We start from the raw sequence: 16,895 nt of genomic DNA, 5'->3' as shown, positions 1-16,895 counted from the left end.
GGGATGTCATTGGTAGGGGTGTTAACGAGCCGAGTTGGACCCGAGCTTGGCCTTGCTCGGCTTGTACTCAAGAATCAAAACTCGAGCTTGAGCCGATCTCGAGCTTATCCGAGATTGAAAAAAAATGTGCTCGTTATAAAGCTTGCGAGCTTTACCGCGAGCTCGAGCCTATATAAAACTGTTTATTTTTTTATTTTTTTTTCTTTCGATATTTTCAGTAACAAGACTCGAAGGTTATATGTAAAAATATTTGGCAAATTAGCGAGATATTTGATATTTGTGATACAAAAATATAATCATGATAACATATTTTTATAAAATATGAGCAATATCTTATGTAATTACACAAGTTCGAGCCGCTCGCAAGCTTTTCGAGTCAGAGTCAGCCTTTGCTCGGCTTGACTCATTAAACTCTCGAGCCGATCCTGAGCCCAAGCCAAGCTCGTACGAGTCGAGTTTTGACCGAGCTTTAACCGAGTCGATCTCGAGTAGCTCGCGAGCTGTCTCGTCTCATTAACAGCCCTAGTCATTGGGGTCATCTTTGGTTGTTAAGAGTGTCCTGCCCCTTAATCTATGATCTAATGTTTTTATTGTCAATAGTCCTCGCTGTTGAGGTCCCCTAGCTCGCTGGTTTGCGTTGCTAGTCAGTGGTGGTCTTATGCTAATGCTCACTGGAATAGTAGCCTTTACGAGGTGCTTAAAGATGGCATGCGTTCGGACAAGGTTGGATTTGCCGTTGGACGCTGCAGAATGGCTACTATGGACATAAGCTGGTTAAGGGGAGATCCTTGTGCATACTCTTTTGCTTGCTGGTTCTATTGGTCCGTTGGTCTTGTATTCGTAGAGCTCGATCTCTAAAATGTTGGAGGTTATTCTCCATCGGAGGCAAACTGACTTGGTTTGCATTCCACCTTTATTTCTACGCCTACATCCTTGTACCGTAAGTACACCTTGTTACCGTCACTCTTTCATATGTATCAATGGGTTTGCGGAGATGCTAGCTATGTGGGTGATGTAGGTGAAGACGCGGCCAGTACTTCGTAGTCCACCAACTTGGTGGTTTTACCCGACGCGGTTATCATTTTGTAATAATGCTAGCTCTAGACAGTTATCTCGTAGTTTTATTCAATTATGTATGTACCAAGGGTTTGGACTTTGGACTTCTGCACATCCTCTCGCTTTGCGGCTTCAGCTTACATCATGCTCCTAGAACTTTAGGATGCCCGGAATAATGATTAGGAATGCGTCACCTCTTATGTGACATCCAAAAAACTATCCTCCATTCTGGCCCCTTCAGCGCCAGTCCCCATCCAAATCTATCATACTATTACCCAAATTCTTAGCATTTTGGTTTCAAAGCTCTACTAATCTGTAAGCCTGGCAACATGCTCCCGGGTTTGTCACTCTGCTGCATTCCATCTCTTTCTGTAAGATATTGCATCATTTTGTCTCCTCAATTTTACATCCAAGTGGGTTAAGTAATACAGACTACCAAGTACCAACTTAAAATCTAAAAGACGGTAGAAAGTTTGGAAGTTTTCTGATTCCGGGAAAAAATAGGCAGTAAACATTAGCGAAATTGACATCATTGTTGTGTAGATTATTGAAATTGACCATAAACATGAAGTGCCGTGTAGTACAAGATTCTAAATAGAGACAACCTTTTCACTACAAGAAACGGAACTGGTAAATGACTTGCTCCTCCGACCAAAATTTTCAAAAATCTTAGAACAGCAAACCCTAACAGCTATTGCCAAGGAGAGAGAAGGAAAACGTATGGGTGCAAAAATAGCGTGATATTTACCACCATGCTATTTACAATCGGAAACAACTTACAGTTCCAGGGAATCGGCCAACATCCACAAAGTGCCAAATTTTCACTGGATAAAAAATCAATTCCAAAGAAAACTGTCTTTTATCCGTGCTGTATATTCAGAATTGTCTCATCAGATTCGCCATCGCCTACAGATTAAATTGAACATTGATGGTTTGCCTACGTCGAACAGTTGGAATCCGTAGAGACCATTTTAATAACGCGAGTATTGTACGATCCACAAGAACCACACTTGTGGTAAAGCCAATGAAAGCGTGCAATTCCTTTTCTACCACAGTCATTGCAGAGTATATCCTGTGTGCCAAAAGATTCAGAAGCCATACAAAACAAGAAGACAAGAACATTAAGGAGATTATAAGAGGACCCCTCACCTGGCAGCGATCCCTGTACTCTTCAGGAAGCTGTTCAGAAGCCAACAGGGCATCCAGCATACCAAAGTACACCTGCATTTGGAACAAGCACTAATATGAAAATCATACACGAAAAACACATTTGTTCTCCCTGTTGCACATCCAATAAACTGGACATCTAGACCATGTAAGCAAACATCTTATTTCATGAGAGAGTATCCTAAACTGAAAATGAATGCTTTTTGGACAATTCGTACATCATCCGTTTCAGCCAATTTGGAACAGAAAAAAATTGAACAGATAAAAATGCCTTGGTATCAGAAAGGAACACAGTAATCCTACGGGGAAAAGTTAACAAACTAATAGCTCAAGATATACATGATAATGCCCTCAAACAAGCATGCTTACAGCATCAGTAGCTCCTTCCTTACCTGGTCCAAGAAACGTATGTTGACACAGAATTTCACAAGTTAAGTAACATGTTCCATTCGTCCCAAGTTTTAATTAGTTCATTTAGCTTCTAATGAATTTCACTATCCCCATTTTGCAAAGAGAAAGTGATGAAACAATGCCCAAGATTTTTGGAACTCATGCCATACAAGGTTTGGTTCTCCCAGGATGTTGATAGCTTGTATAAGCAGATCTTGTTCTTAAATCTCATCAATCTACCCAAAGATTCGACCTCTCACATTTGTGCCTACCCTCATTCTAGCAGAACACCCAGATCAGGTCTGCAGGAGGTTGTTAAGATGGCAACACAGCTTTGTATATCAAGATCAGTTTGATAGTACATCGTTCACTCCTCAACAAGACCAAACAAATGATAACAGCCCTAATAAAATGCATTATTTCATGTCAAAGCACGCAAATAAATTTAGGTAGTGTTTGGATAGAAGTATTTCATTTCAAAACCTTGATTTAGAATCTGAAAATTGAAATTGAGTTTTTCAAATGCAAATATACTGTTTGGGGAAGTGAATTTTGGATTTGAGACCAATGCTTTGAATCTTCTAATGTATACATTTCAATTACCAAAAAAAAAAAAAAAACTTAAAATCGAGAAAGCAAAAATTTATATAAATAGTAGTAATAAATTACCTTGTTTTTCCAAATTAAATCACCATAATTAATCACATTCCTCCTAACACATCTTGTTACTAATTCATAAACCCTAATTATTGCATAGAAATCCCCAAATTTGCTGCGCTCTCAAATCTTCCATGGAGGAATACCATCTTTTTTATTAATATTTCATGAGATGATGAATCATGCACAGAAAAACTGAGTACAAGATTGAATTAATGAGGGAGAGAAAGGTGAGAGTGATTGAGCGAGTAGTAAAAAAAGATCCAGGTTGAAAATCTGTATAATTTGTGATCCTAGAGAAACAAAATTGATATGGATATGGATGATTGTCAATGACGCAAGATTTCTAAATAACACCCTGAGAGGTGGTATTTGTTTTAGTCTGATAAAGATTTGTATTAAATCACTGAGGATTTGATACAAATCCAAATCCAAAATTAATTGGGCTCCCAAACAAGAGATTTGTGTCAAATTGGGATTTGAGAATCAAATATTGATTCCCAAACAGGCTGTAAACTTTTATCTCAAAATTCTCCCAAAACTTGTCACACACTGAAGACGAAAGAAAAAAAAAAGATAAAAGCATACCGCCATATCTCCTAACGACTTGCTACAAATTGGGCAGACGTAACTGCTGCAAGTATAAGCCTGCGATTCACAACCAAGGAAAAATTGTAGGTTAGAAATAGTAGGACAAATTTCAGAAACCCCGTCAGACAAATCCTCTCTCTAATCGACTATATCTGTCAACTCCATGAAGAACTATACCTCCAACTTTATTTTATACTCCCACGGTATGTTGCTTATTTTGTGGGTTTTTCCATTTACAATGAAGTCAAAGACTCGTTAAATTGTTCATTGATCGACTTAATTACCATTATGGGTGAACTGAAAACCTATGTAATTTATAAGCTAAGAAAAGATTACATACATTCAATAGTTACCCACTATAAACAAGGGCGTTTGATTTACTAAGTGAGATTAGTTTTGTTTCATCAAAAGATCAATTAGAAAACAAATAAATCATTTCTAATGCATTATTTACACTTCAACTTGCCTATGCCTTCTCACCGTTCCATACTCCCAATAACAAAAAATACAATTCTCATAATAGCATTCACATGTAGGATTTTTTGTACTTTTTAGTGGCGATTTTGCAATCAGGGTCATTTGATAAAAAGTAAACTCTATGCTGAAATAAGATGAGTGCAAACGATGAAAGACGAAACAGAGCAGCAAACATGTAGAAGGATTTTCAAACCTGAAAGCAAGCCGAATGCATGAAATGGCCACAAGGAAGCGCTCTGACAGATGCACTAGAAGTGAAGAGGAAGTCACAGCAAATCGGGCAATTAGTTTCCAAACCTTTCTCACGGCATTTATGGTCAACTAACTTTACGCTTAGGCAACAATTACACGTCATGCAATGGAAGAAGTCTGAACCAAGTCCCTTTCCTACGCGACATAAATTGCAGAAGGGGCAATGATACACACTCCTACAATTCAAGGCAAAAAGATACAGTACCATTAAGTTTGTTCAGAAAATCTTGTGTGCAGAAAATTGTCATTCAGGCTAATTTACAAGGTCAATTGGAGGATTTCCTAAGAAGATTACGCCAAGATGGCAACATAAATTCATGAAAATATTTGAGCAAATAATCAAGAAATGAACTGATCCGTCTACAAAAATTGCCCTTTCAGTCTTGAAGTTAATATTAAGTTGGCAGCAATATCATTAATTCCTGATTTACCTGGTTTCAACGTTGCTGACTAACAAAACTTGTCAAAGTAGGATACAAGGATGCCAATATAGTGTATATAGTGACATAGCATTGAAAAATATAATCTCTACAGTGCTTGAAAGGCCCAGGAGCCCAGTAGTCTCCGACATAAAATTCAAGGTAATGACCATGTCCTAGAAACACCTTGAAACCAATATATCACAAGTCACCAACATATCTCAAAAAGAAAAGCCAATATACAAAGTAACGTCTAGAACAGCAGATACTATGAGTATAAGTAGGCCATCAAGTCTGACTATAAAGCTGAAAGTCTGACCAAGAAATTTCAAATATATATACAAAAGAAAAGTTAACCTGTATTAATGTAGCCAAGAATATGTTTTTTACCTCTCATCATCAAAAAATTTGCAGATGCCACAATAATATTTAGACATTGGTAGTTCATTGCAAGAGGGTGTTGTGCAAACTGGTCCAACAGGTTGTATCTTACAGCACTGCATACACATCATTTCAGAGGTAGCCTTCCTGCAAGCAATAAGAACGCAGAATAAGCGTACAACTAAAAAAATACTCCGTAAATAAAAAACAAGTAGATCAGAAGTACGAGTAACATATCCCACCTATCCATGGAGTGGTCACTGACTTTATCATGACAGAACCTACATGCAAACAATTTGCCACAGCAGGCAGCTCGAAGTTTACAGTTTCTTTTATAATGTTCGCACCCAAAAATTTTCTTCCCAGAATCTCGGTATGAAGGAGAGCATCCAAGAAGGTCATTCCCACTAGAAGACTCGCCTGCTCCTCCATGGGAAGACTTCTGCTGGGCAGCTATCCAACGACTAAGAATAACAGAAGAAAATTTGTCAGAATAACACCCTAATTTACAACAGTTTTAATAATTGAGACAGTACTATAAGTAATTAACCTGGTCATCAGATTTTGGATCAAGTAAGCTTTTCTTCTTGGGTCTAGGCTGGAATCACGAGAAACCTTTCTAATCTCAGACTCAAGTTCATTTTGATTCATCCTGAAAATGTCTTTCCATCCAGGCTTGAACGTCTGATCAGTCAGATCAATAGACTCACACATATCATGGCCTAAAGATTCAAGAAAGGACATTCAATGATCAGGAAGAGAAGTTTTCAAGACATTACGACAGTCAAAAACTGAAAAAGAATGGTGCATATTTAGACAGAACACGGACCTTGTGCACTACCAATTTCTGATGCAGAACACTGTTGAGAAGCAGGATTTCTTTCCCACCATTCATTGAGCCATTCACTAAACATAGTATTTTTTGTCGCATTCTTCCACGTGTCCATCATCTTATTTTGCTCTTCTTGTGTGAGAGCAGATGTTACCCAAGGCAGCATAGATTGAAGTACCTCTGCCCCAGTAGTACCAATTATTTGACCAACAAGTTTATCCTGCTCATCCACAGAGAAGTGTTTGTCAAACAGAGGCCAAAGTTCTAGCTCTTCCCGGAAAACATGCTGATCAAGAGTAACTCTAATAGATTTACACATTCCCTGTAGCTTTGTGGCAAGTTCATGATAATTCTTCAAACTATCACTCGATTCACCAGCATCAAAATAGTCTTTAATTGGATCATGGGCAGATCCAGATTTACCTACTTCTCCGTGGAGTTCTGTGAGCTCAGATAATGCAGAGGAAATGTCTTCAAAAAGTCTCTCTTCTTGCTTGTGATCTAAAGTATATGAGTGGCTAACATTGTGAAGTGTTTCTTTAGACTCCAGCGCCGGAAATACTATATCATCTTCAGCATTACTGTGAGCCCTATATAGCCCCCACAACAATCGAAACCTACCACTAAACTGTCTAAGGAAAGTCTCGTCACATTCATTTAATTTCCCAGACTCAGCATCCAAGTACTCCAAGTCTTTACGTATAGCTTTGTGGAATTTAAATATGTTATCAATGGGCCTTGAAGAAGAGCCGGAGTCTGAAATGTTTATCTCCGTCTCCCAGTTGAAAAGACTTGAATTTAGAGACGGCGCGCTGGGACTAAGAGATAAGGAACGGAGAGATTTGGCAGCAGCCAAAGAACTGGCTACAAGATTACCGTTATTAACTCCTAAACCAGGGACACAACAAGATAAGGTGCCACAGGACAACCTTTGCGCATCAATGTCCCTATTGTCTATAACACCAAGTTCCTCTCTTGATGTGATGTTACCCCGTTTGGACGGCCGTGCTTCATCATCTTGATACATTGAAGCTGCTTTACCATTCGATAAGCAAGGGTTGCATTTACGATTTGGCTGCCCATTAGCTTCCCCACAAAGAAATTTTGCAGGACACCGCCCAATAGCACTCGTCGACAAACAGACATCCTTTGTAAAACCTTTGCAAGCCCAACCAGAAAAAAGTGTAACAAGAGCATTATCTGAAGCCGGGGCTGCATAAAAACTTGAGCTTAATAAACTAGGGATAAAAGAATCATGAATGTGAGGATCTTACCATATCAACAAGCTTAAATAAATTCCTAATCACCTGCCATGTGCATATTTTTGAGAAAGCACTTTGCTTCTTCTTCACCAAGTGATCCCACCAACCATGGCAATACACGCTCAATCAGTTTCAATGGCATCACACACAAGCTCTGATACAAAAGTTCCCGTTGCCTTTGACGAGTAAAAAGCTTTCGAGCAAGAGGGAGTACCTGGAGTGCAAGATAGATGTAACCACTAAAACTCAAAATGGTTTCCCTAGAGAATGGGAAGTAAAAAGATCACATTTAAATTATGCAAGTTGCCTACTCAAACTATAGTCTCGTATATTCACAGGGTAATTGAGGAATTGCAGAGTCGCAATCACCAATGCCCACAACTCATAAAGGTTTATAGTATATCGTCAACCCATAAATCAATCTATAGAATGAATATTTTTTGCCCCTTACATAAACGAAAATAACACAGCTTCTGGAAATTCATACACCTAATGTACAAACCTGAACTTCTTCATTATGGAAATGCTTTTGTATAGAGTCCATTATTTGATCGGCATAAGAACATAGTTGCACGTAGAAATCAGCTAGAGATGATTCTGCTCCAGCAATTTGTATATTCTCAATCAAGCATCTAAGTTTCTCAAAGTCACTTTCTTCCTCAGCATGCTCCTGAGCAAAAGAGAGTTCTGCGTCTACTGCAGGGAATATAACCTTATCCTCCGCAATGCTGCGGCAAACATTAAAGCACATTTCACACTCAGAGATGAAAAACAATTCACAATTCACAATCAAAGAAAACACCAAATCAATCAACAACAATGTTACTCCAGTGCCTCAAGGGCTCCCACAAATTGAGGGGTAAGGAGTGCTCGGATGTACACAGCCTTACGCCCTTATCCTTGTACTAGCAACACAAAGAGGTTGTTATTTTAACCCAAGATGAAAATTGCGTTGAGAACTACATTGAATGACTGTTATACATCACAATAAAAAGAATCGCAACTAGTTTAGTGAGCCATTATGTTATATTCCATCATGGTCCAAAACAAAAGAATAACGAGTCTTTGATTCCATTGCGATTTGGAATTAGAACACCAAATCAATATGTTAACAAAATTAATATTTGACTTGTAACTTGTAAGAGACAGCTGAAGTGGTCCTCTGGAAGGGGAACGGATAGAATCCCATATAGAGACAGCCTCTTCATGAGTGAAATATTGAGTTTCATTCCGATTAGACTATGGAAGCAACTACACATTCTAGAAGGAACGGGAATGTTTATGACTTTACATGGATCCTTCATCACTGAGATGATCAAAAGCCATTACATTGCGAGGATCCCCATAGACTATATTCGAAGATGGAAAAGTTCACACTCTATAACAAAGTTCAATATTCGCAAAATACATGCAAGAAACAAGACATCCGTTTGCTCCTTGTCTCCCCATACCCCCAACATTTCCCACTACCTCAAAGGCTCCCACAAACGCTGGCAACGGCGGATCTTCTATTGCTTGGGCAGAGGCAAGTCCCCTGCACCCTCAACCCGATTGGATTCTTTTATAATTTCTGGCCCCTCCGATATTTCCACAAAGGGAAAGCTCAATAAGAACAGAAGCTGCGCTTATCAAATTCTTAGGAGACTATAAACAACAAAGAACTCGCCTTGTAATAAGGATTGATTAGTGAATTCTTTTACAATTTTTTGGTCACTTTTATTCCTTCCCTTTCAATTTTACAAACTTCATTCTCATTGTTTTAAAAATAGACAATATGCTTACACCACTCACCGCGGATAATAGATTAGACATATATTAAAAGTAAATGCAATATAATATATTTAAAATATAAGCTTGTGTCTTAAAAAAAAACATCTTAATTAATACTCAGTATGTTTAAATATATTTAGGGGCAGATGTCTTAATCATGTTAATAGCATTAACATAACATAATGCGCGAGTAGGAAAGTAAAACACATATACCCACTTACTAATATGATAACAAGACAACGATATTGCATCTAAATGACCCATTATTAGAATTATGTCGGTGTTCCACCGAATGATAGTACTTCAATATAGAAAGATTCAAAGTCAGTTTGTTTAGTCATTATTTATTTCATATCATACTCCAAAAGCACAAGACTTTGTAATAAAGAAAATAAAAGTAGAAATAGGTACTACAGGTAATCTGGCTATCAATATTACAATTATACTCTATATATACTCCGTAATTGTTAGCTTATCCATGGCTCTCCTCAAAAAATTATCCAAGATCCACCACTGAATGTCAGGTAAGAGGGTTAGATACATGCAGCCTTACCCATTGGTTGACACAAAGAGGTTTTTTAGTGTTTAAAATGATTTCATAATGAAAGTATGACTAGAATTGCATATAATGATTCACACTCTCCCCGAGATTCATAAATGCTCTTCACATTGGAAGAAGAATTAAGTAGGAGTTGAAACACCAATACGTTTTTGTAATTGTTTTTCACCTTGGGAACGAAAATCCGTGCACCCATAATCTAAAAATGATGGCGATGAGAGTCACCTCATGTAATCAGGGTATTACAACATTTATTCAGTTCACGATGAAATAAAAGAGACAGAGGGAAAAAAACAGCACACTACTTTTTTCTCATGCTTTCCACCCTAGCAAGTCTTGCTTTGACACGAGTTCAGAATTCTTTTTTTTAAAAAAAAAAAAGAAACGCAATACAAAAAAGGCGCAAAAGTCATTCTGCAAGACCAACTATTATTTAGTACAAATGACAAGGTTAAACAAGTTGTATTACTACAAAAGACAAAATTAAATTCATAGATTCGTGGATATTCAAACCAGAAGTAACTGATTGCTTATAAGGCACAATACACCTCAACAATCAGGGCCATTTTATTTCTAAGAGAACCACCATATGACTATTTTTTCCTCAGGCTTTCACATGCTTCTGCTCCTCTCGATCATGATTTGACAGACGTTCAGAGTAAAAACAATACAAAACAAAAACTAATCCAGATAAGACATCTAGCAAGACCACCTATTCTTAGGAAATGGCCTCAAAGACAATAACTCCCCTATCAATACATACAGAGCCATGTCAAAACCAACCACTCCATATATAAAAGAAAGTTGATTTAATGAGCTAAAATAAAGGGAGAGAAAGGGCACAAGCGCACAAGATTGTGCAATTGGCTAATTTGAAGGTTGTAAGCAAGCTACTATGATTTATTAGTGCAAGCAACCGAACATTAGCATAGAGTAATCAATATATAACTATGTACAGGCGTGTAAAGCATTTTTTCTTTGACAGAACAGAGAAAGTAGAACCAAATAAAACACAGGGGCATACCTGTGAAAGATACATACTTCTGCAATAAAATGTAGCCTCTCATTAAACCCAGACAAATCAGAAAACTCCGCATTTAACTGTATGTTTCTAGCAGCTTCTGCTATTTCAGTAAGTTCATGCTTAATCGCCTTATGCCAGTGCAAAATCTCATCTATTGGGCAACTGAGATCTGAATCTACAGCAGAACTGCTCAGCTCATCATGTTTTCTTTTTCCAGCCTGTGGAGCTTCACAAGCACAAGATGCCCCATTGGTTTGAGCCACTGATTTGCAGGCTGTAGACTCAAGGTTATACAACAGTGTGGAACCACCTTCACTTAATGTTGGTCCATCCATCCAGTCGAAAATAACCTCCATATAGAAAAATGATATCAATAAACAATCTATTCAAGCAAAGCCCACAAAGCAGTTAGAATCTTACTTGATGAAGAAGAGTTTCATTTGGAATGATTTTGCGCAGGCATTTATGCATATCCTGGCTTTCATCAGTGGAGACAGAAGAAGAAAGCCATGGGAGAAACTCCACCATCATATTAACAGGTATACTGCAGAGGAACCGCCATACTAGTGATGCTTGCTCCTCGAAAGAGAACTTTTCAATAAGCAATGGAAATACCTGCAATTTTTGAAGAACAAACATTGGAATGATAGTGAGTAAAAGTCAACAATCAATAGAGAATGATGAATCCTCCCATCACTAGCACAACATCAGGTGTTCAGTTAATCATATAACATCAGAAGTATCCAGTCACACATCATCCATTTAGCTCAACTTAAATCACAACATCAACATATTCCAATTATCATGCCATGTTTTATCATGGGAAAGTTTATGTTTTACTTTTGCTTGACTAATGGTTTCATTGATGAAACTTAATTGCACAAGATCCAACAATAATAAAAACAATCACCTGCTCTTCCTCCTTGGACATGTGCTGGCTAATAGATGTTTGGAGGGCCCCTGTTCGAGAAGCTAACTCTCGTCTGTAGCTTTCTTCTCTATGCACATCTCTTGTCAAAAGCTCAAACAATTCATCAAACAGAACACTTTCTCCTTCATGTTCCAGAGAATAAGTTCTAGCCACATTTTTCACACGAATATCAAGCGCTGGAAAGATGACCTGTAGTTTTCAAAAACAATTGCGACAAACCTGAGGACAAACTATTTTCTTGAAACACTATAGATGTTCTGTTTTGAGATTTTACATAATGAATGAAGTACTTGACAAACGATTTTCTTTCAAACAATACTTTCTTAACCCCGAATGGGGGCATCTTAACAGACTTCTAATGCATGTTAAGAAGAACGATGCGTGAAGTTAGAGAGTTAGAGGGGACCAATATGGAACTCGCAGATACGTGTACTCCAATCTTTACAGATGATCTTAATAAGCAACATTACATTTATTGATAATCACAATGGAGTTTGAACAATACTAGACATGAACTAGAATTCAATATCACATAAAGGCACACGGCTTCGGTGAATCTAGTGACAAAAAAACAAAGAGAGGGAGACAGAGCCACAGAGGAGAGTTAAGAGGCAATCAATATAGTAGTCATGAGATCCTGGACATTAAATTAAGATATTTCCTCATTTGCGAATTGAGAGGCGATTTGCAAAGAGAACGGGTCCCGTTATGGATCGTAAAGTTAATGATCAAATCAATCTGTTATGAATAACTTTCAACAATGATAACCAGTAAACACAGATGCTCGAGAAATTAACATAAAAGTGCTGATATATAATCATCAATCACAAATTAATATTTTGCTAAACAAAAGAAGGAAGCATAGACAAAATAAACAAAGAATTAACAGAAATTTTTTGGGTAGTTCGTCAATCTTATCCACACAGTTCATTAGCTGAATATTGATAATAACCTAAACAAGTAAACAGTTTAATAATAGTAAAACATGAAACTTGTCTAATGGTGAGCAAGTTAACATAAAAACATGCAGTGTAAATGTAGCGGCAGTAAAAAAAAATATTCCATACAAGTTATGGAACTTTCTTAATCTTGATACAACATTTGTACTTCATTCTGTAATCCAAATATTTAATAACGTTGGCTTGGATTAGTGTACTGCACAGCCTCTCTTTAATCCCATCGGATGTAACTTTTACTTCCCAAATGAGTAACCAAAACCAGTTTGAAACGAAGAAACTTTCTTCACAAAAAGACCTTTTCTTCCTTCCAACACTTTTTTTCCACACTCGTTTCACGCATTATCAATTTTAAGATGCCAACATCCTGACCTTGCAACAGTGTCAAAGTGTCCACGTTGTCGCGAACACACAAAAGAAAATAAATAAAGTGCATAAGGAAAGTAATAGGAATATTTATCATGGTATCAGAGCCAGTGTGACCGAAGGTCACGGGTTCAAATCCTGGCAACCTCAAAACTCCTCAAAAACTCGAAGTGGAATTCCAGCACACGGTACGGGGGAGCCGGTGCACAACCAACCACTCTTCAAGCCCAATGGGCATTTGAGTGAGGGAGCGTAATAGGAATATTTATAATAGTTCGGCCTCAACCATCACCTTAAGGTTTTGGTTGAGTTGGTTCAACTATCAGAAAGAAATACTTTAATATTACTAAAGGGATAATGAAAATCTCTTCAATGTCTTAAATAAAGCATAGATGCCAAAACATTTGGCCACTTGATACGAAGTGAAAAATCTCATGTGTACAAAGAAATTTATGATAAGATCCACAACTATTTACATCCCTTTCCTTAATACGTCTTTTGTCATATTAGTGCGGCTTCAAAGTACAATTACTGCATACCATATCATGCATCTGAATATAGTTCCTCACTGTCGAAAGAATCCGATCAAGAATTTTACAGAACACTTAAGATACCCAACTTTAGCTTCAAGCCACAATCATCAGAACATTTTTTTTCAAAACAGGGGATTTGTAGGTCGGAAACAGATGAACCCACATTTTTGCTTTCAGATACTCGAATAATGTAAGGAACTACATATATTAAATGTATTAAGTGCGGATGATAAATTAGCAACCCCACCCCACCCCCCTCTCTTTTCTTTTTCAATTATTATCGTGGCGCCAAAATATAGGAAAAGGGAAGTCTTACTTTTTGCCGATTCCTAATTATTACTCCTATACACAAACAAAGGAAATCCGTAAGTGCATCTTTTCTAAGAGTAACGTTTCACTTTTCCCAAGGTTTTAACTGTTTACTACACTTGACGTCATTCCGATGTCCACCTAACCTCAACCACAAGGATGCATATGCTAAATTACATACAACGGACAACATAATTATGTAGTACCTCAATCCGCTGCCAAATAAATGTTTGAACCCTTGCAAAAACTAGTGTCTCAACTCAGACATTATCATATGTAGGAAGAGCAATGCTACAACCTTTCACATTCACGTTGCTACAACATACCTAGGACTCCCTCAGTCCCTCTCTTTCCTATGGTAAGTCGTTTTTGTCGTTCGAGGTAAGCCTTTAACTTCCAACTTTATATAACGTGTTTTGAGAAAAATTATGAAATTTGCACCATTAAATTCGTAACTGAAAACACTTTCATAAGAATATGAATTATCTGACATCAACTAAACAAATGTAAGGTTGCATCCACATAAACGTAGCAACAAGACGATACGCTAAGATGACAAGTTTCTCTAAATTATCAGGCAATTATCACAACACAACAACCGCAGTAACAGCTACCGGTAATCAACAACCTACACTAGGTTCCAAAATCACCAATCATAACCGAAATGAACAGCTAAATTCCAAAATAATGCCAAAAAAAAGAAGCAAAAACAGAAAGAAAACCTCATCTTCAGCATTGCAATGATGTCGATAAATAGAGCGTAAAAAGTGATAACGGCGAAGCAAAGGAGCAATATCACTACGATGATTGGTTGCAAAATCGACAGCGTCACGATGAAGACCTTCAAGCTCGGATTTAATAGCCTTATGAAAGATCAAAAAGATCAAAATAGGCGATTTAAGTGCAGAATTCTTGACACAAGTTATCGCCGTAGAAGGCGAAGGATCAACAGCGTTAACCGGCGTTCCCGCCATTATCGCAATTCCTCCTCCTCCTCCAGCTTCCCTGTGCCCTAACCCCGTCATCGGCGTCGCCATTAATCAAAATTACCCTCCAATTCAAAAATAAAACCCTAGAAATTGAAGCAATATGGATGCAATTGAAAGGAGGTTGGAGCACGAGAAGAGGGTGAATTCATTTCATTTAATCATTTATTTGTTGTTGAAGTTGTTGGGTTGTTATGCTGTTGGGTTGGTTTTAAATCTAATCTTAATGTGGAAAGGGTAAAAAAAAAAGGGGGGGATAAAGGAGAGAGAGGCAAATAGGCAATGGAGGAGGATAAATGATACAAGTAATAGTAATAGTCCTTAGTATAACAAGGAGAGTGGGTGACTGGGTGGATGGTCTTGAAAAGTATGTACAATGTAAAAATGTAAAAATGGGTGGTCCACGTGGATGGAGTTTGCCTTGTGTGTCATCCACTCATTCTGGGTATACGCTCACGCTCGTATGCAGGAGGGATTGCGGGTCGTCGTTGTACACCACGTTTTATTCTTTTCTTTCCACGGTCTTGTCGACGACGTTTGCCCTCATCGCCTATGCTTAATTGGGAGATATTGTTATCACAAATTCTCATTATAGACGGACACTATCCGTCTATACATATAGACGGATACCATTTTCCCTCACAAAATACCCATTTGTCATAAAGTGGGAAGCACATGGGAGGTGCCCCACCTTATCCCCCCTACCCATTTTATTAGAGGTCTTTACCCGTCTGTTCGCCCCACCCGTCTATACCAAGACCTATTGTATTGTTATACCATGATTGTAAAATGTTGAATTGTATTGGATGTTATTTTGGTAATGGAAGTCGAATTTTAGTAACATTCTAATAAATAAAAAAATGACAAAAATTAAAAATAAAATACTTCCTCTAATCCAGATTAGAGATGACAGTCTCACCCTTACCCTGTGGATATCCATCCACCATAAATTAAATGGGTGGGATATGGAAGACAAATTTTTTTCGAATTTAGGGTAGGATATGGATATGGGTGAATTTAGGGTGGGATATGGATGATCGTCTCTCACCCGCTTAACCACCCTGTGGATATCCGAAATTATTATTTATAATTAATTTTTTTATTAAGTTAATAATTATTTAGTTCATTAATGATTTCCCTTCAAAAGTATATTTTTTTATCAGAAATTTTACTTAATTTTAATATCATACTATAATTTAGGAAAAGTAAAACTTGTGTTTATGTGAATATTGACATATTGTTATTTTCAATAATGTGAATATTGACATATTGTTATTTTCACTAATCAAAGTAACTTACTTTTGTTAGTTTAATCAATAATATAATGCATTGGTGGTTTCTTTGTAGTTGGCGTGGCATATTTGTATGGTCACATGCTTTGCAAAGACACTTTGTTGTTGGATATATACTGGGTTGCTATTTGCTAACAAATATTGTTACTTGAATTATGTATGCCTTTAATTTTATCGCCACAATTTTTTTTACGATATATTATCTTTAAATTTTATAAGTTGTGAAAATATCCAACGGGTACCCGCTTCACCTCGTGGATATGGATATGGACGGATGAAAAAACATTAAATGGATGAGGACGTGATATGGATGACCATAAATTAAATGGATATGGATATGGATATGGCTCTGCCCCATCCATATCCCACCCATTGCCATCCCTAATCCAGATCAAAGGTAACACTTACTATAAACGGACGATCCAAACCAAAGATAATATTCCTTATTTGGCCCACAACTTTACCAAATTGCCCTTATACCCATTTGATATTTACAAAAAATGAAATTACATACCCACTTACCAACCCAAAATTACATACATCACCTATATTTATCCTCTTTACCCTTAGTTTTTTCACCTTTTCTTAAATACTCCATTTTTGCCTATGTTAGATTTGGTCTAAATCGGAAGGCAGGGGCGGATTTGGGGGGTGAAAAGGGAGGGCAAGTGCCACCCTCAAATTT

The 16,895-nt window shown here is 37.4% G+C and overlaps 1 protein-coding gene across 1 annotated transcript; it reads right to left on the bottom strand.

Moving 5' to 3' along the window:
- Positions 1-1,570: 1,570 nt before the first annotated feature.
- On the bottom strand, positions 1,571-15,258 carry LOC141623405 (zinc finger protein BRUTUS-like). The gene is made up of 14 exons (XM_074439520.1): positions 14,655-15,258; positions 11,748-11,957; positions 11,258-11,452; positions 10,838-11,187; positions 7,987-8,212; positions 7,530-7,698; positions 6,220-7,434; positions 5,941-6,112; positions 5,633-5,854; positions 5,400-5,537; positions 4,532-4,766; positions 3,859-3,918; positions 2,206-2,277; positions 1,571-2,128 (listed from the first exon to the last, which is right to left on the bottom strand). The coding sequence occupies exons 1-14, from the start codon at positions 14,967-14,969 to the stop codon at positions 1,994-1,996; spliced, it is 3,714 nt and encodes a 1,237-aa protein (XP_074295621.1). The 5' UTR covers positions 14,970-15,258; the 3' UTR covers positions 1,571-1,993.
- Between the last annotated feature and the right edge of the window lie 1,637 nt (positions 15,259-16,895).

Source organism: Silene latifolia, chromosome X, assembly GCF_048544455.1.
Source record: "Silene latifolia isolate original U9 population chromosome X, ASM4854445v1, whole genome shotgun sequence".
Lineage (NCBI taxonomy): Eukaryota > Viridiplantae > Streptophyta > Magnoliopsida > Caryophyllales > Caryophyllaceae > Silene > Silene latifolia.
The sequence above is the reverse complement of the archived record's forward strand: the minus strand, read 5'-3'. Positions and strand labels throughout refer to the sequence as shown.